We start from the raw sequence: 19,894 nt of genomic DNA on the forward strand, positions 1-19,894 counted from the left end.
GCAGGAGACCAGGCTTCAATCCCTGGGTTGGGAAAGTCCCCTGGAGAAGGGAATGGAAAACCCATTCCAGGGTTCTTGCCTGGAGGATTCCATGGAGAGAGGAGCTTGGTGGGCTACTGTCCATGGAGTCACAAAGAGTCAGACACAACTGGGTGACTAACCACACCACAGCTCATCAGATAAGTAAATGGCCAAGTCCAGAAATGTGGGTGGGAGGGGCGGTAAGCTTGCATAAACAGGGATCATAATCTCAGTGTTGCAGCGGGCTTTGTTTGACTCCTAATAATCTATAAATGGCTTCTGTTTTCTACCTGGAGGAATTCCTTGAATTCCTTTTAGTCCTTGATCCCCTCAATTCTTGCTGAGCATCCTGAGATGTTAATCTTCAGGCCTGGTTGTTATATGATGCAAATGAACACAACCTTCAGAGCCCCTGTATTCAAGGCTTACTTCCCTAAAGGACAACCTTAAGAAAGTCCCTCAATCTCTTGAGCTTTGGGTTCATTATTCATAAAACAGGAATAATATTACCACCTCAGGTTGCTGTCGATATCAAACCAGATAAAAAAAATTTTAATGCTTAGTCCTTTCTTTCATCTGTAATGTGCACAGCAGGAAAGACATTCAGCAGGAAAGACATTCAGTAGCTGATAGCTTTTCACGACATTATTACATCAGAATACAATGATCAGGTGCCATTTTTTAATGTCTCAGGGACGAAGGTTTTACTGGTCTTTTCTTGAACATCTGATGTGAAACAAAGGCAAGTTTTCTTCCATTATATATGTTATGCTCCGTGTCCGTGTCCCCTACCCGACCGAATGAACAAGTCCACCAAAGTAATGCAAAAGGCATAAAGGGAGTTTATTTCTGGCGCGCCAGGGTCCCAGCCTCTCTGACACAGCAGAATGCGGCTGGACCCCGAACAAAGAGGTATGGCGGTTTATATACAGTTTGTCCCTTAGTCCAGCAACAGGCATAGTTGGCACTACCTGATTGGTTACATGCGAAGCTGAGCTCATACATTCCCCTGATGCTGCTTCCCTATAGATTTTTCTTATTTGGTATGGAATGTTTAGCGCAGGAGCTACTGACCTCCTTATTTGGTTATGGAATGTTTAGCGCAGGAGCTACTGTCCCAGGTCCCTGATGTAGTTACACACCTCACTAAGTCTTCCGATAACCTAACATTCCCCCCTGTTCTTTGATCATACAGAGGAATCTTCCTCTGTTCCCGGTGGTATAGTTTGATATTGTTGCCGTAGCACAAACAACTGCACTGTGTTAATACGTTTTTTTACAAAGGCTACAAGTCTGTTGATGATGCAGGGACCGAACGTGAGCATTATTAGAAGGATTATCAAGGGTCCTAGTAAGGTTGAGATTAAAGTAGTCAGCCAAGGGGATTGTTGAAACCAAGACTCAAACCATCCTTGTTGGGCCTCCCGCTCTCGTTTACGCTGGGCTAGCCCCTCTCTCACTTTGGCCATAGATTCTCTAACTATACCCGTATGGTCTGCGTAAAAACAACATTTCTCTCCCAGGGCGGCACAAAGTCCCCCCTGTTGTAGAAATAGCAAATCTAGCCCTCTTCTATTTTGCAAAACTACTTCAGACAAGGAAGTTAAAGAAGACTCTAAATGACTTATAGACTGTTCTAGTCGGGTGATATCTTCATCTATCGCTGCCCTTAAAGAGTTAAATCCTTGACTTTGCATAGACAAAGCTGTAATTCCAGTTCCAGCTCCGGCTATCCCTAAGCCAAACATAGTGGCTATAGTAATTGCAGTAAGGGGTTCTCTTTTAATTCTATATGCTCTTTCTTGCTGAATGAGGGTTGACCTATGGGCCCAATAGTCGTACACAGTTTCTTCCGACCTGTATATTATTTTAGGTACTACTGCTACCATGACACAAAATTCTTCTTTGGGATCAAAAATTGACTCATGTACACAAGGGGTCAACCCGGTTCTGGAACATACCCACCATCCTCCCATCTGGGGAATCATCCAGCTAGCCAGAGGCCCGTTTACAGATCTTGTGACATTGACACATAGGGGGGTTTTATCTGACGGCACTGTGCCTATACATAGCCCCTTTCCCCATACCTGCCTCATCGTGAGTCCTACCTTGCGGTCTCCCCATTGACACTGGGAGGGATCTGAGGCGTTGACCAAGCTGTAAGAAGCATTGAGGCCTATGGCTTCATAGTATGGGGGAGCTACGTTGTAACATAACCAACAGGATCTAGTTGCCTCAGGATGAGTCTGGTTTAAGGTGGTGTATGCAGCCTTGACTAATTTCCACAACGGGTCTGTCTCAGCAAGAGCTTCATCCTTGTTAGGTTTAGTTAAAGTCAACGAAGTTGGGTGGGTTGTGGTTGATAGGGTCACAGCACCTAATTTCTCTACCTTATTAGGTCCGATACTGTGTACTAATATCGGTTCTATTGTCTGACTAATAACCAGAATTCCCCCAGGCTTTGTTTCAAACCACTCAGCGTAGAGTTGGAGGCCCCATGATAGCCCGGAGACCCAAGACCTCTCCAGTTTAGCCGCTTCCTGGTTGAACATTACTTTCACCTGAGCAATTGGGCTCCAGTGCTGTTCCCATTGCCGCCCGACATAATCTCCGAACAGGTTTTGGTAATCTTGGTTCCAGGGCCCACGATAGGGCTGGACAAACGAGAAATTGACTAAGTCCCGGTTCCCGACCTCCCATTTCCATCTCCCATCATTGGAGGTCACACAGCTCCAGGACCACAGAAATAATGTTGCAGCCCCCCACAAGTCTCCCAATTATGTCTCTTCAGGTGTCCGGGACATGCCCAGAATCCAAAGTTTCTGGTCTGGGCCGCTGTCCAAGTAGTCTTTATAAGGTCTTTGAGGTTGAAATACAGATCCGGCCACCACGTATTAGGGGGGTGAATTCCGGTGGTCAAATTGAGTACCTCTCGAGTCAGTCCATTCCAGAGCGTCCAGGTGATCTTAACAGGTTGGTGGGGGTTCACACTGGCAGTCACAGGACAAAGCAACACAGTCATCCAGATGACGGTCCAGATGAGTCTCGTCGGTCCTGCGGCCGGCGCTGGATCTTCAATTTTAAAGGGTTGGACGGGTGTAGAGACGCTTCCCATTGTCTTTTCGCGTCTTCTTGTTCGGCTGAAGTAGCTGGGCGTACGTGATTGCAATGCACCCAGGGCCCGATACCGTCGACCTTCAAGGCAGTTGGGGTGGTAAGAAGAACAACATAAGGACCTTTCCATCTGGGTTCTAGTGCCCTGGCGTGGTGCCTTTTGACCCACACCCAGTCCCCGGGGCCAATGTTATGTGAGGGGCTAATTCCCTCACCTTGACCCTCATGTACCTCTCGGAGTAGTTTCCAGACGCGAGAATGTACTTTGCCCAAAGCCATCAAAGCCTCCTGGAATTGTCCCAAGGTGGGAAGTGGAAACTTTTTCCCTTCAAATTTTGGACATACGGGAGGGTGGCGCCCATACAGAATTTCAAATGGGGTCAAATTGAGCTGATAAGGAGTATTACGCACGCGAAAAAGGGCGAAGGGAAGGAGAGTCACCCAGTCCCCGCCAGTCTCCATAACCAATTTAGTTAAAGTTTCTTTTAGGGTCCGATTCATTTTTTCAACTTGCCCCGAGCTCTGTGGGCTGTATTCACAATGTAATTTCCACTTAGTTCCTAGAGCCCGGGCAAGGTTCTGTATTATTTGGCTCACAAAAGCAGGGCCATTATCAGAGCCAACGGTCACCGGCAGGCCAAACCTGGGTACTATCTCTTCTAAAATCTTTTTAGCCACTACCATTGCAGTTTCTCCCTTAGTAGGAAAAGCCTCTACCCACCCTGAGAAGGTATCTACCAACACTAGCAAGTAGCGGTAACCATACTTGCCTGGCCTTACCTCAGTAAAATCTATCTCCCAGTGCTGTCCTGGGCCTTCCCCTCGATACCTCAGTCCTGCGTGTTGCCTCTTTCCTGGCTTCATCTGTTGGCATGCCTTACAAGCTTGTACTATGTTTTTACGGTTGTTTGGTGCCGGGGAAATCGTAGGCGCGCGGTTTGAAAAAGCAGCAGAGTCTTTTTCTCTCCCAGATGAGTAGATGAGTGCAGATGTTCACACAGTTGTCGTCCCAACTGAGCAGGAAGTATCAAGTAGCCATCGGAGTCCCGGTACCATTTATCCTTTCCTTGTTGGAGGTTGGGATATTCCTGGATCCAGGCCAGGTCTGTGGACGAATACTCAGGGGTTGGGGGCAAAGTTCCCATACCTGGGGGCGGAAGTCCGATTGCCAGCACTGGAGCGGTGTACTCTTTGTCAGCCGCCTTCCGAGCCGCCAAATCAGCGGCACGATTTCCTCGGGCTGTGAGGCTGTCCCCCTTTTGATGTCCAGGTACATGTACTATTGATACAGCTCGAGGCAACTGCACAGCTTCCAGAAGTCGACGGATTTCTGGTAAGTTTTTGATCTCTTTTCCTTCAGCTGTTAAAAACCCGCGTTCCCGATAAATCGGGCCCTGAATGTGCACCGTGCCAAAAGCATAGCGACTGTCAGTGAAAATAGTTATTCTTTTACCTTTAGCTCTCTCTAATGCCTGAATCAGGGCAATTAACTCTGCTCTTTGGGCTGAGGTGTCTGGGGAAAGAGTCTCTGCCCATATCGTCTGTCCAGAGTCATCTACTATTGCGGCTCCCGCCCGTCTCTGTCCATCTCTAACATAACTGCTTCCATCTGTGAACCATATTAGGTCACTGTTATCCAGTGGCGTGTCTGTTAAGTCCTTTCGTACTGCTGTTACTCCGGCTAGTATCTCGTCACAATCGTGGAGGGGGCTATCTATTTCCGGATTGGGCAAAAGAGTAGCTGGGTTTAGAGTGCAGGGTGTTTGAAAATGAATCCGGGAGGTGTCGAGCAGCAAGGCCTGGTAGTGTGTTAAGCGGGCATTGGAAATCCATTTGCCCGGAGGTTGTTTCAGGACTCTCTCTATAGCATGAGGAGTGTAAACCAAGAGTTTCTGGCCATAAGTCAGCTTATCAGCATCATGAACTAGAAGCGCGGTGGCTGCAATAATTCGGAGGCAAGGTGGCCACCCGGCTGCCACTGGGTCTAATTTCTTTGAAAGGTAGGCTATGGGACGCTTCCAAGGTCCCCATTTCTGTGTTAGTACCCCTTTTCCTATCCCTCGCTTTTCATCCACAAATAATTGGAACGGCTTAGATGGGTCAGGAAGGGCCAGGGCAGGAGCTTCCAGCAAGGCACGCCTGAGCTCCTGAAAAGCCGTTTTCATTGATTCAGTCCATTTCCAGTTTTTGTTTTCTTTGGTCCCTTCATATAAGGGCCTGGCTTTTTCTGCAAACCCCAAGATCCACAATCGGCAATATCCTACAGTTCCCAGAAACTCTCTCACTTGCCTAGGAGTGGTAGGTTCAGGGATCTGAAGGATGGTCTTTCATAGCCTGTGTTAGCCACCTCTGGCCCTGTTTTATCTTGTAACCAAGGTATGTAACCTCTTGCTTGACGATCTGGGCCTTTTTGGCGCTAGCCCTGTAACCTAAAGTCCCAAGGGTTTGGAGAAGGTCACCTGTTGCCTCCTGGCACTCTTTTTCTGTAGTCGCCGCCAGCATAAGGTCATCAACATATTGTAATAAAACAATGGTAGGGTGTTCAACCCGGTACTCACGGAGGTCTTCATCTAAGGCCTCGTTAAACAACGTGGGTGAGTTCTTAAACCCCTGTGGTAGGCGAGTCCACGTCAGCTGCACAGGAGTCTGTCCACCGTCTTCTAGCCATTCGAAGGCGAAGATTTCTTGGCACGCCAGGGCAAGAGGCAGACTGAAAAAGGCATCTTTTAAATCTAAAACAGTATACCATACGTAGCTTGGTGGCAAACTGCTTAGCAATGTATAAGGGTTAGGAACCGTAGGATGGATGTCACTCACCCGCTTGTTGACCTCTCGCAGGTCTTGAACTGGTCTAAAATCAGTTCCCCCAGGCTTCTTTATGGGAAGCAGGGGGGTGTTCCATGGGGACCGGCATCTCTTTAAGACCCCAGCGTCTGTGAGGCGTTGTATGTGAGGAGTGATTCCTCGCCGGGCTTCTTGACTCATGGGATATTGCCGTACCCTCACTGGTGTGGCACCCGCTTTTAACTCCACAACAATAGGGGGTCTCTGTCTGGCCAATCCCATTCCTGCTGTTTCAGCCCAGGCCTGAGGGTATCTTTGAACCCATGGCTGTACTTCAGGACTTACTGTCGCTGGGGCCTCTGGCAAGTACAGTCTGTATTCATCCTTCAATGCCAGAGACAGAACCTGTAGAGGGTGCCCGGTTCCATCTAAAACTGACACTTGTCTATGGCCAAAATGAATTTGGGCATTCACTTTAGACAGTAAATCTCTTCCCAGCAAGGGCACTGGGCATTCGGGTATCACCAGAAAGGAATGAGTTACTTGGTGGGTCCCCAAATTCACATGCCGTTTTGTAGTCCATCCATATCGCTTAGTCCCGGTTGCTCCCTGTACCCAGCTACTTTTCTTAGACATAGGCCCATCTCTTTGGTTTAAGACTGAGTATTGAGCTCCCGTGTCTACCATAAAGCCAACCGGTTTCCCCTCTACATTTATAGTTATCCAGGACTCGGGGAGGGGCGTCGAGCCTTGACCCCCCTAGTCACTATCCTCTCCTGCGTAGAGGATATGACTGTCAGGAGGGGGGGGTCTCGTTCTTGGAATTTTTTGGCCCCTCTTTTAGGTTTTTCTTGGGGCATTTATCTTTCCAATGTCCAAACTCTTTACAAAATGCACATTGGTTCTTTTCAAGCTTGCGCCTTGCAGGTTTCTCCTCAGTTTTTGAATCTGGCTTTTTCCCTTTTTGGGATCTATTTTTGTTTTCAATCCCAGCGAAAAATATCTGAGCCAGCTCCTTTTGATTTTTACGGTTTTCTTCAGCCCTAAATTTTCTGTCTTCCCTTCTAATGCGGTCCTTTCTTTCTTCCGGGGTCTCTCTATGATTGAAAACCCTCTCTGCTGCCCTCACTAAATCTTGTAGGGACTGTTCACCGAGCCTCTCTATCTTTTGTAACTTTCTCCTAATATCGGGGGCTGCCTGATTTACAAATGCTAGCATGACTGCTGCCCTAGACTCATCTGCCTGGGGGTCCATGGGGGTATACTGTCTAAAAGCTTCCATTATCCTTTCAAGGAAGGCTGCCGGGCTCTCATTTGGCTCTTGCCTCACCGAATTTACCTTGGCCAAATTAGTTGGTTTTCTGGCGGCCGCTCTAAGGCCAGCCATGAGGATCTGACGGTATACTCGGAGACGCTCCCTACCTTCAACGCGTTCGAAGTCCCAGTTGGGTCGCACCAAGGGGAACCCCTCTTCAATGAGGTGAGGCTGTATTGTGGGCCTCCCATCTACCCCCGGCACATTTTTCCGGGCTTCTGACAGGATCCGTTCACGCTCTTCTGTAGTGAAAAGTACTTGTAGCAGTTGTTGGCAATCATCCCAAGTGGGGTTGTGAGTAAAGAGGATAGATTCTAAAAGATCAATAAGACCTTGAGGTTTCTCAGAGAAAGAGGGGGTTTGGGTTTTCCAATTGTACAAATCACTAGTAGCAAAAGGCCAGTACTGATATGTGCGTTCCCCACCCTCTCTGGCTGGCCCCGCCCGGACCGGAAACGCATGAACAGTGGAGGAGGGCAATTCCGGGCCTTCCTCCTCCGCTGCGCTAGCCATCTCCCTTGTCCTTCCCCGAGTTCCCTGGGCGGGGCCTCCTCCCCTAGGGGGAGCTGAGGGCTCGGCCCTCCTCTGGGCTTCTCCCGACGAGACTTGAGGAACCTGTGGAAGCAAAGGTAGATTTGGATCCGCGTACGGGGGTGGGGACAGTTCGGTTTCCAAGTCAATCAAATTAGGGTACAGAGAGGAAGATTCCTGGAACACCGGCTTGGGTCGTTTTTCGTCCTGGTTTTCTTTCGTTTTCTCAGACGCTTTCATGACTAGCACCTGTGGGTTTAGTAAGGTTGGAGCCGGGGAAGAGGGACGGGGAGGTTTAGGAGAAGCAAGAACGAAGGGTTTAAGCCATTCCGGTGGGTTCTTCACTAGATCCTGCCAGACCAGAATGTAGGGAGTCTGGTCTGGGTGCCCAGCAGGACCAGGAGTAAGCACCCTCTCTTTAACTGCCTGGATGATCTGGGGATTGAAGGTTCCCTCTTGTGGCCATCCGACATCAAAGGTGGGCCATTCGGCGGAACAGAACGTCACCAGTTTGCTCTTCTTTACTAGTAACGAAAGATTCCGAGCTCTAGACTTAAAATCAGAAAAATGGTCAGTCATCAGGGACAGCGGAGTAGAAGTAGATTGCCCCATGGGTACAGAGAACACAGACAATGACAACAAGACACTCACACAGACAGTGCCGGCACACAGAGTCACAAAAATGACACAACAAACAGATTCCAATTCAGTCTCTTTTAGCACTAGAGACCCCTTTTCTATTTGCAAATGTCTTACCGTCAGGACGTCCTCAGTGCCAGCCGCCTTCCCGGTACGCTACCGGGGACTCGGCCTTACGCTGGGCTTGCCTTGTCTCTCACACCTAGATGCCTCCCCAGTACGATACTGGGCCCCGGACTTAATCTAGGCCTGGACTATTAGCACCGGTGCTTCGGAGTTCAGAGCTCTTTGCCTCTCAGCGGGGCTTCTCCCTCTTACCAGGGGAATTATTCCTCCGGTGGGGCGGAGATCCCGGACGAGCCCCCAAATGTTATGCTCCGTGTCCGTGTCCCCTACCCGACCGAATGAACAAGTCCACCAAAGTAATGCAAAAGGCATAAAGGGAGTTTATTTCTGGCGCGCCAGGGTCCCAGCCTCTCTGACACAGCAGAATGCGGCTGGACCCCGAACAAAGAGGTATGGCGGTTTATATACAGTTTGTCCCTTAGTCCAGCAACAGGCATAGTTGGCACTACCTGATTGGTTACATGCGAAGCTGAGCTCATACATTCCCCTGATGCTGCTTCCCTATAGGTTTTTCTTATTTGGTATGGAATGTTTAGCGCAGGAGCTACTGACCTCCTTATTTGGTTATGGAATGTTTAGCGCAGGAGCTACTGTCCCAGGTCCCTGATGTAGTTACACACCTCACTAAGTCTTCCGATAACCTAACAATATATTAATCATATATATATATATATATACACACATACTCTGAGGCTTCCCTCGTGGCTCTGTGGTAAAGAACCTGCCTACCAATACAGGAGATGCGGGTTCGATTCCTGGGTCAGGAATATTCTCTGGAGAAGGAAATGGCAACAGACTCCAGTATTCTTGCCTGGGAAATCCCATGGACAGAGGAGCCTGGGGGGCTACAGTCCATGGGGTCACGAAAGAGTCAGTCACAACTAGTGACTGAGCATGCACACATATGATATACTACAGCTAAAAGGGATGGGTTCATACTCCGAATAATTATCTCAGTATCCCCAAAGGTGTTTAGAAATCATTATTCATCATATTGTCATTAAACAAAGTCATTCAACCGGCATACCTCAGTCTGTCTCTCAGTGCCATGCAAACAGATGGATCCCTGTCCTCCAGGGGCTTCGAATGAAAACTGCCCAACACCATACTACTGCACACAGAAACAGCTGAACAAACACTGAGTGAAGAGACAAATTTAAAAGCTAAATAAGTAGAAAGCATGTTAGCCACATGTTAGCAACATTCAGCAAAGGGATATGATCTTCTGCACAGGTCACCTTGTAGGAAACAAAATAACTTAACATCCCCTTCACTGCTTAAGAAAACATACAAGGAAGAAAACATGTGTGGTTTGACTCTACCGAACTCTCTTTAATCCTTATATTTCAGTTCTGAATACATCATGGGCATTCAAGAAACGCAAAGAAATTTTAAATAGTCAGGCATATTGCTCTATCACTGATCATTTGGGGATGCATTTTGGTTTTGGTATTTTTTTTTCCCCTGGGAAAGTGTTGAAAATGATGTAAAGCATTATGCCAATACAAAGCCTTATTATTTTTATTATTTCATGAAATTCAGCTATCTATATGCACATGCCAGGGGCTAAGATTGTTTTTACAATCCAGAAACAGCCACAGATGCTATAACTGCCTGCTTCTTTGCATACATATCTCTCAGGTTGGCCTCATTTCTTAAACATGGCAGTTACCAAATGGCAAAGAATCTATATAAAAAGTGAAACTTATTCAATCTTGCAGATGTTCTTGTTACATGACACCAAACAATGGAGTGATTGATTGATTAACTGAGCCTCCCCTTTGTATTTAAATTTTTGGCATTGTGTATCACTAATTTAAACTTAATCTAACAATTGCAATATCAGCATCCCCATGGATTGTAGCTTGTCCATATATACAGAAATAGTAGTATATGTCAGTGTCACCATTTGGGTAGACACTTGTTGAAGGCATAAAAATCATGATCTACTGAAAAACTGCAGTTTTCTTACTTTCTGAATAAATTGGTGTGTCTCTTTTGGTTCATATCTTCACCATTTATCAGGCAGTCCAAACAAGAAACATTCATAGTCGTCACCTCTTTCTCCCACACATTCTGCAGTAGTTGTATATTCCATTTTACCATTCTGTGCATATTGCCCTATTTTAAGATCTCATGATCTTTACCTCAGACTTTGCTTTGGTTTTGTAGCATTTAAAAGCCTGGACTCTGCCATCAGAGCAACGGGTTCCACCACGTATTTTCTATGAAGCCTGTATAACTCTCTCATCTATAAAACGTGGTTAATAATAGGACTACCTCTTAGCATTATTTTATGTAGTTAATGTATGTCAAACCCTTAGAATGTACCCAAGCACAAAGCCATTGGACTCTCTTCTGTTGTCACCCTCCTCCCAAATTCAATTATCTTTCCAAAAGAAGTATGATCACACTTCTCAGCTTGGAAACCCGTGAAGGCTCCTTCTGTCTATAAATAGCACCATTCAAGCCTTTCACCTGGTTGCCTGAAGGTAATGTTCCAGCCTTATTCCATCCAACACACTCCCTGTGCTTCGGCCACAGCAGGCTTTGTGATACTTTATATATCCATATATTTCTGGTCTTCTATCTTTACTCGCATTATTGTTTTGTTTTAACTATTCTATCTGATTCTTTACTTAGTTCTAGTGTATGTTCTCTTCAAGACCCAGATCAACTGACAAGTTCTTTGTGAAATCTTCCCTGAAACAACCCAAGTAGAAAGCATCATTTCCATGTGAGCTCTTCCATGGAATTTTCTTCATCACTGTAGGGCTCAACATATTCTATTATCATTACTTGCTTAAGAAAATGTTTTCACCCTTAGGTTTCTGTCCCTTGAAGACAAAGATCATGTCCTAAAGGTCTTTATTTCTGGATAGTCTAATCTAGTGCCTGGTAAACTCTAGGTGCAAAATAAGTGAGTAGGCATTTGTTGAGTGAATAATAGTCACTTATCAGAAACTTCACTTTTCTTTTTCACAAGATTCAACCTGAATTCTAATTCCTTCAAACAAGCCTTCTAATTCCTTCAAAAAAATTCCTTCCATCTTCCTCAGCACGAATGACTTCCCCCACTTTGAACTTCTCTATTGTTTTTTAATCTGTCATTAATCTGACATGTATAACACATTGCACTGAGACTTCGATTCTTTTTTTTCATGTATCTGTAACTCAGATGTCAGCTAGAGCCCCTCTACCCACTAAGATCTAACTAAGTGTGTTTCAAACCCTACCCCTGCCAGTCCTTGACACACCACGAGATTCTGGCGAATTCCTGCAGAGGGAGGTCTCTGGTGTTCTGAGTCATCTCTGGCTCTGGACCCTTCCTTGTATGCACTTAGTTCAGCGTGTAGCTCGTCTTCCTCTCCTGAACTTGCTATTCCTATTCAGTCCTTGGTCAATGTGGAAGTTAAAGTCAGCCCTTTTCCCTGATGTGATAAAACAAAATCAACCAATGATAAGCAGATAAACCCTAGTCATACAAGATTTCATATAAGTGACAGACTTAACCACAAGTTTCAAATTTATATCACAGTTAAAGAAATATCTAGTTGGTGTCTGGCATCATACTCATTCAGAAATGTGTGTGTGTGTATTCAACAGTCATTACTAAATCACTGAGGAGACAGAGCAGGGGTCTGCATTCCAACAATTGAAAAAAAGGCGACATAATTCATTAAAACCTAGCGAATCACACTGAGGGTTTCTGTGGCCATTTGACTCAAGTAGCATCTCAGATTTACTTCACTTCATTGGTTTCTCTCTTTCTCCTTTCACCTACCCACTTCTGTCACCCTCAGTTCCTCCCCCATCCATTCTGGAACACCTTTAGGAGATTTTTTCTGTAATTTTTTTCAATATGTTTCATAGAACAGTTCAATACCCTTTAGTCCTTACTCTCAAAATCAGCATCAGGGCTATATCTGCATATGCAAATTCAGCAAGATGCACCACCAAATAAAATGGTTTCTCATATTAATGGAATTTATTCTCCTTAAAAAGCTGTTACATTTTAACCCAAGATTAGCTTTTCCTCTTTATATATGTATGTTTTATTCTAATTTGATTTTTAAGTCCCTTAAGGACTAAGATAACCTATATGCTTTGATTCCTCAAAATACAGTGTCTTCAAAACAATTCCTTCATCCATTCAATAAATATTTATTGAGGAGTTGCTATGTAACAGGTGTTTTAAAATAAGCAATCACTGCTTTTACCCTCAAGATGCTCCTAGGAGGTGGTTTACACACAAGAACAAAGGATAAAAATGCGCTGTGGAAAGTTATACAAGACTAACGTGCAGACTCCATTCTGTGGGACCCCAGAAAGGGAAGTCTTCTCACAGTTTCAACCTTGTCTCCATGCCAACATTTCTGAATCCTTTCTAGTCTCCAAATAAAATCAAGAACTCTCCACAGCAGAGATTCTTGCCCTCCATGGGAGCACATCAGGGAGAATTTCCCTTCCCCCTTAAAGGATGGAGCAGGATAAAAGCAGGGAAGAACATGGCAATTTTCAAAAAGACTTGTAAACATCAGTGATTCTGATAAACCTGCTCACGGAATGTACCCTTTGAGAATCATTGGTGTAAAACTTTAAAGATACAATTAAATTAGAACTCAATTTTTCAAAAATGCATTAATTCCATAAAATGAGGTACACTGGGCATATTTGTCTAAGTGCAAGCAACTGGTTAATGTATCTGCATAACAATCCCAGTGCCATTTGCTTAACTCACTAGCAGCAAGGCATAAACAACTTGCTGCAGGTCTGTTTGTAATGGCAGTATAATGAGGTCTCCAGGGCCTTGAGCTGAAAATGACTTGAGATTTCTCTTTGAGAATATCCTTTATTGGCTGAGAACTAGATTTGCTTTTTGCCACACTCAGAATGTGAAGTAAAAAAAATCATTTTATAGCTATTTTTTTTCCAAATGGGAGTACAGTCTTAGCTATTTTTAGATCATTGTTCTAAATCTCAAATACTATTTTATTATTTTTTTTCAAATAGAACTAGGCATCTGTTGAAAGCTATTTGTTAAATTCTTTCTCAAAAAAAAAAAAACCTAGCAATAAGCATATATCCTCCAGAGAACAATTTGCTTTCAGATTGAAATCACCTGATAAAACCATCCAGCTAAGTGAAGCAGAAGTCTGTTTCCTTTTAGATCATGGAGATCAAGGCAGAGAAGAGAGAGGTAATCACAACTCAAATCCAGACCACCTTTTGACCGTTAAAAGAGGAAGCAAGATACAAACAGAAAAGAGGAAGAAATTTTTCGCTGAATCTGGTGAATCTTCCGTAACTCAAGGATGCTTATCTGGATGACAACTCAGGCCTCTGCTTGGGTTTCTAATCAGATACCTATATGTGCTAAAGAAGAACAAGCACCAAGTCAAATTTCTTAGAACATATATTTATTGACAGTTGCTAACTTATGCTTCCCTGGTGGCTCAGACAGTAAAGAATCTGCCTGCAATGCAGGAGACATGGGTTCAATCCCTGGGTGAGGATGATCCCCTGGAGAAGGGAATGACAACCCACTCCAGTATTCTTGCCTGGAGAATTCCATGGACAGAGAGAGGAGCCTGGCAAGCTTGAGTCCATGGGGTTGTAAAGAGTTGGACACAACTGAGCAACTCACACACACACACACACACACACACACACACACACACAATTTATGCATACTCATTATCATATAGCCAAAAAGAATACTCACTTTTTATTACAAATATTAAAAATTGTTTTAAAGTATGCAGCCCCTTTGGGCTTTATTATACATGAATATTGAAGTGAAGAATCAAAACAATTTTCTGAGCAGCCTAGATCATAAGGGAATTTTATCTGCTATATTCAGCAGAAAAGAGAAGAAAAAAATGGAATAAAAATGCTATTTTGCCATTTCTCTGCCTGGAAAGTTCTTCCTCCCAGAAATAAGCATGATTTGCTTCCTCAAATCTTTTCTCAAATGTCACCTTCTCAGTGAAGCCTTCCTCCAAAAGGGAAACTGTAAACCTCCCCCTGCCTCCAGTTCTTTGAGCCTTGCTTGATTTATTTCTCTCCATAACTCTTACGTCTTCTAATAAGCTGTATACACACTCAATCGCTCAGTTGTGTCTGACCCTTTGCAGCCCCATGGGCTGTAGCCCCCCCAGGCTCCTCTGTCCGTGGGATTTCTCAGGCAAGAATACTGGAGTGGGCTGCCATTTCCTCCACCAGGGAATAGGTTGTATAATGTACTTATTAATTTTGTTTGTTATCTGTTTCTTTCCAAAAGAGTGTAAGTTCCAGAAAGGCAGGGTTTTCAGCCTCTTCTTTGTTCTGCTCTATCTACAGGCCCCCAGTTCACTGGACGTGCTCAAAAAATATGTGTAGAATAAATAAGCATACGGATCGAATGATGAATGCCCCTTAACTGATAGAGGTTATTGTGGGCTCAATTCTATGGGCTTTTTCTGACTCCCTTCTGCAACAAAAGTTTAACCACTCTATGTCTAGTTACCCTTGCCCATTAGTCCCTATGAATTGCCCTATAGAGCACCTACCTTTATACACTACATGATAACGTAGTAGATGAGGTTTTCAGAGAAAGTTGGCAGAGTGAAACTACCAGATTCTCTCCCATCACAACTAAAGAAATATACACTTTAAGTAAAATAGACATAAAAATAAGCCAGTAGCAACCAAACATAAGAAAAGACACAGATTTATGCTTATGTTGTGAAAAAGCTAAGCTGAAAGGAAAAGGAGAGTGAGAGATTATTCCAGGAACTAGTATGGCTACTAATAGTGAGTGAAAAAGAGACAAAAAGAGAGAAGGTAAAATCAGTAAAATAATATATATATACATATATATATACACACATATACATACGTATATATGTACATGCCGCTGCTGCTGCTAAGTCACTTCAGCTGTGTCCGACTCTGTGTGAACCCATAGACGGCAGCCCACCAGGCTCTGCCATCCCTGGGATTCTCCAGGCAAGAACACTGGAGTGGGTTGCCATTTCCTTCTCCAATGCATGGAAGTGAAAAGTGAAAATGAGGTCGCTCAGTCGTGTCCAACTCTTTGCGACCCCCTGGACTGCAGCCCATCAGGCTCCTCTGTCCATGGGATTTTCCAGGTGAGAGTACTGGAGTGGGTTGCCATTGCCTTCTCCATGTATGTATATAAATACTCCCAAATCAACTGTACTTCAATTTAAATTTAAAAAAAAAAAAAAGAATAATCCCAACTCTTCTTCTTGTAGAAGAAGGTAACAGGTGTAGAGAGAACAAACAGTTGGGATGGAGGAGCTACTGAAGAAGGTGCAGTTGTCTCTACGTAAAGATCAGCGTCAACGATCCACCCTAAGTTGGGTATCCCCAGGCCTTGGACATGTCATCACAAGGTATTAGTAAAGTCTAGGCAGGACTCTGAATCAAACTGGAGTAGCGAGCGCAGAGACCAGATTCACGAAACATAGCTTTCCACAATCCGAACGAGCTGTCCTCCTTCACTCTGTCCCTCCCACAACAGAGAACAGGCACAAAACACACTACGCAGGCCCCGTGACACCCTCTAACACATATGCACGGTTTCACGTAGGATGGGAAATCAGCTATCAGAGACAGCTGGAGGTCTTGTAATACTAATGACAGGTAACATTTCTTGTTTACTGTGAGGCAGGCACCAGGCACTTTACATATGTTAATGCATTGGATCCAACAACAGCCCAATAACATAGCTACTGTTATTGGTACGCCATTCATATTCGAAAATTCTGGAGTCAAACATGTCTTGAAATTTGTTTTTTGGTTTGTTTTTTTTTCTTAGATTTTAGAAATGGAATAAAGTATATGTGTCTATAAGATATAAAACTCACAGGTCTCAAAGAAGCACTTTGTATTCAAACATGTAAATATTTTGCAGTGAAATCTATGAATAGTCACACTAAGTCAGAGAAAAAAAATGTGTAAATAACTCATATCAATTCAAATAAGGCCAAGTTTTGCCAACAAAATGAGTTTGTGCCAAACCTACAAAATCATAGGGTTTTCAGAGCATTTTGGATTTTGGATTCATGGGTAATTGTTTAGATGTGATAAAGATATGATGGCTACATTAAAAGGAAAAAGTCTTTATCTATCAGACATGTCAAGATAATGTGATGCCTGGAATCTTTTAGAAACCTCCAAGGGATGGGGGTAGGGGACAAGAGTTAATGTAGTTAGGCAAAACAATATAAGCAAAATACTGATATCTGTTGAAGCTGGAGAATGAGGGCATGGGGCTCATTATCACCACTCCATTTCTATATGTGTTTGAATTTTTTTCAGAATAGTAACTTGTTAAAAAATGATTCCATCTATCCATCTGTCTATCTAGCTATCTATCCTCCATAAGCTCCTGCACTGACTGGTAAGTCACAATGGTGTATTGGGCATTTAGTGATCAACCTCAACCCAGGGTCAGTATTTTATAACATATGAAAGGTCTGATGATTTTCCTTTGCCCAATGCACAGTCACCCTATAAATGCCCTGTGAGGAATGCTTAGAGGAAGACTTTTACAGTAAACATGAGATTAAATAGTCCAATCAATATCATAGTAGATTATACATTCATTTCATTCAAATAGCTCCATGAGCAGCTGACGGCCACCACAGATTCCAGTGTGTCAAACAGCTGGTCACTTTGATCCTTCCTGTTGTTACAGAAGCTGTGTGCACTTTGTCTCTCTGACTCTAAGCACCCCCACCTGTCCTCTGCCTAACCTGGGTTTCATTATTCTGGTTAAAATTGGGATCCCAGGTCTTTCCTGGCAGTCCAGAGGTTTAGAATCTGCATGCCAATGCAAGGGACTCAAGTTCAGTCCCTGATGCGGCAAGATCCCACATGTCATGAAGCTGCTAAGGCCATGCCACAACTACTGAGTCCGTGCTCTGGAGCTCGGTAATCACAGCTACTGAAGCCCAAGTGCCCTGGAGCCCCTGCTCTGCAACAGGAGAAGCCACTGTAAAGAGGAACCTGTACACCACCACAAAAGGCAGTAGCCCCCGCTTGCTGCAGCTAGAGGAACCCTGTGCACAGCAACAAAGATTCAGCGCAGCCAAAAAAGTGGGATCCCATTTCAGTGGCGGCACTTCCAACCATCATTTCCAGGTTCTGGAGCAGAGGTCGGCAAACTCTTAGTGGAAAGGGACAAATAGTAAACAATTACAGCTTTGAGAGCCAGTTTGTCATGACTCCTCATCTGGTAGCACAGAAGTAACCATAAGCAAAGAAGCATGGCTGTATTTTAATAAAGCTTTATTTATGGACACTGATACTTGGATTTTATGTAATCTTTATGTGACATAAAATATTTTTTTAACTATTTAGAAATGTAAAAATCATTCTCAGTTTGCATACCATACGAAAACAGGTAGTGAGCTATTGGCCCACAAGCCAATGTTGCCTATCAGTGGTTCTAAACCCTTAAGAATTCATTCTCTTATGGACTCCCTAGGGTCTAAGCATGTCTAAAAGAACTGAAAAGCACTTGCAGTTCCTTTGATCTATTTACTGTCTCCCACTGGAAATGAATTTACAGTTCTCCCCTGTGCCATGATGTGATTTAACTCTACTTATGAGCATAGAAGCCTTGTGGGTTCCAGAAAAACAGGCATTCCCCCAATAAGGCAACTGCCTCAGGGAGTATCATTGAAAGGTCTCAGTGAAAGAGGAGGGTGATTTCCTGAAACAGGGGAGGAGGGACTGCAGCAGCAGAGGAGGCTAGGTGATTTGGAGATTCCAGTCGTGTCTGCACAAATGTCCTTTTCTGAAGTCTCAGAAGATCCTTCCTTCTCAATCAATGCTCTAACCTTAGCACAAGAGACCTTCAAAGGTTGCATATTAACTAGAGTTGTAATTCTGCAACTGAGCAATTCGATGTTAAGTCTGATCCTTATTCATGTCTGCTCTGCAGCTATAGGCAATTAGGGATTTTCTTAAGGCCTCCATAGGAGCTTTCTGATTCTCTGCTTTTGTCTTGAATTGAAGGTGAAGCAATAAATTTGTTGTTATCCAAGCTCTCCTGGCACAGACAGAAGCAGGTAACGTTCCCTATAATGTTTGTTATCATCATAACATCAGAGAGTACGACCACCTGATGATCTTCCAAAGCCTTTCCCTCACTGGCTCTCCTCTCTGCATCACTATGAGAGTAACTGAAGTGATCTTTACTGTCACAGCATGTCACCGATTCCTTGTGTCCTATGTTCCCAGGCATGCAGGTCATCCATGAATCTGCTTGCTATATTAGTAACCCAGTCTGAGAATTCTATCACTAGGGCTATCTCTGGTCCTGTACACCAGTGGTCCCTGACCTTTTTGGCCCCAGAGACTGGTTTTGTGGAAGACTGGAGGTGGGAAATGGCTTGGGGATGATTCAAGCACATTACATTCACTGTGCACTTCATGTCTATTATTATTATATCAGCTCCACCTCAGATCAACAGGAATTAGATCCTGGAGGTTGGGCACCACTGGTATAGACTGTATCTTTCAGGATCCTGACAGGGAACATGGTTCACCCCAGATAATTCAAATGAGGAGACCTGAATAAAGGAACTTTGAAAGGTAGTCAGGGTTAAAGGAACAACCAGGTATGGCAAGATACTTGGAGACAAGAGCAGTGGCATACCTTTACTGCCTGGACGAGGAAGGAGAGGAGACTGTCTGGTGAGAGCTGGAGCTGGCGAGGAGTGGCCACAGACGGACTGTCCTCATAAGGAGTGCAGAAGGAGAAAGCAAGGAAAAAAAACCCATTTCTCCCACTCCCACTCCCACCTGATTTCCTGCAAGCCTAACTTTCCATTGGCCTAATCCAGCTGGAAGCCTGCCAGCCATGGAGCCCAGATGATGTGGACAGCACAGGTCAGCCTCCTGGGGTACAGAAAGAGGCAGAGCAGAGCCTAGAGTGAATCTGGGGCAGGGGCACAGTGGGGCCAACAAATGGAATAAACTGGAGGATAAGGGTCCCCTCTTGGCTTCCCTGGTGGTTCAGATGGTAAAGAATCTGCCTGCAATGCAGGCGACCTGGGTTCGATCCCTGGGTTGGGAGGATCCCCTGGAGAAGGAAATGGCAACCCACACCAGTATTCTTGCCTGGAGGATCCCAGGGACAGAGAAGCCTGGCAGGCTACAGTCCATGGGGTCACAAAGAGTTGTACACAACTGAGTCACTAACACTTTCTTTTAAGGATAAGGAAACGTGAGCACAGTTTCTTGTTCCAGGTCACGTGGTGAGTGGAAAAGCTAGAATTCAATCCTAGGAAGACCTTCACATAGAGCTTAAACTCTCAGCAACTGCACTAAACATCCTCAGGCAGA

The 19,894-nt window shown here is 44.5% G+C and overlaps 1 protein-coding gene across 1 annotated transcript in view; it reads right to left on the reverse strand.

Moving 5' to 3' along the window:
* Positions 1-845: 845 nt before the first annotated feature.
* The window catches only part of LOC138444655 (uncharacterized), a 167,275-nt gene continuing 148,226 nt past the window's right edge, over positions 846-19,894 (reverse strand). Inside the window, exon 5 of the mRNA XM_069597993.1 lies at positions 846-3,216. Within this exon, the coding sequence (XP_069454094.1) occupies positions 2,744-3,216 (473 nt within the window). The 3' untranslated portion in view covers positions 846-2,743. The remainder of the gene's footprint in view (positions 3,217-19,894) is intronic.

Source organism: Ovis canadensis, chromosome 8, assembly GCF_042477335.2.
Source record: "Ovis canadensis isolate MfBH-ARS-UI-01 breed Bighorn chromosome 8, ARS-UI_OviCan_v2, whole genome shotgun sequence".
Lineage (NCBI taxonomy): Eukaryota > Metazoa > Chordata > Mammalia > Artiodactyla > Bovidae > Ovis > Ovis canadensis.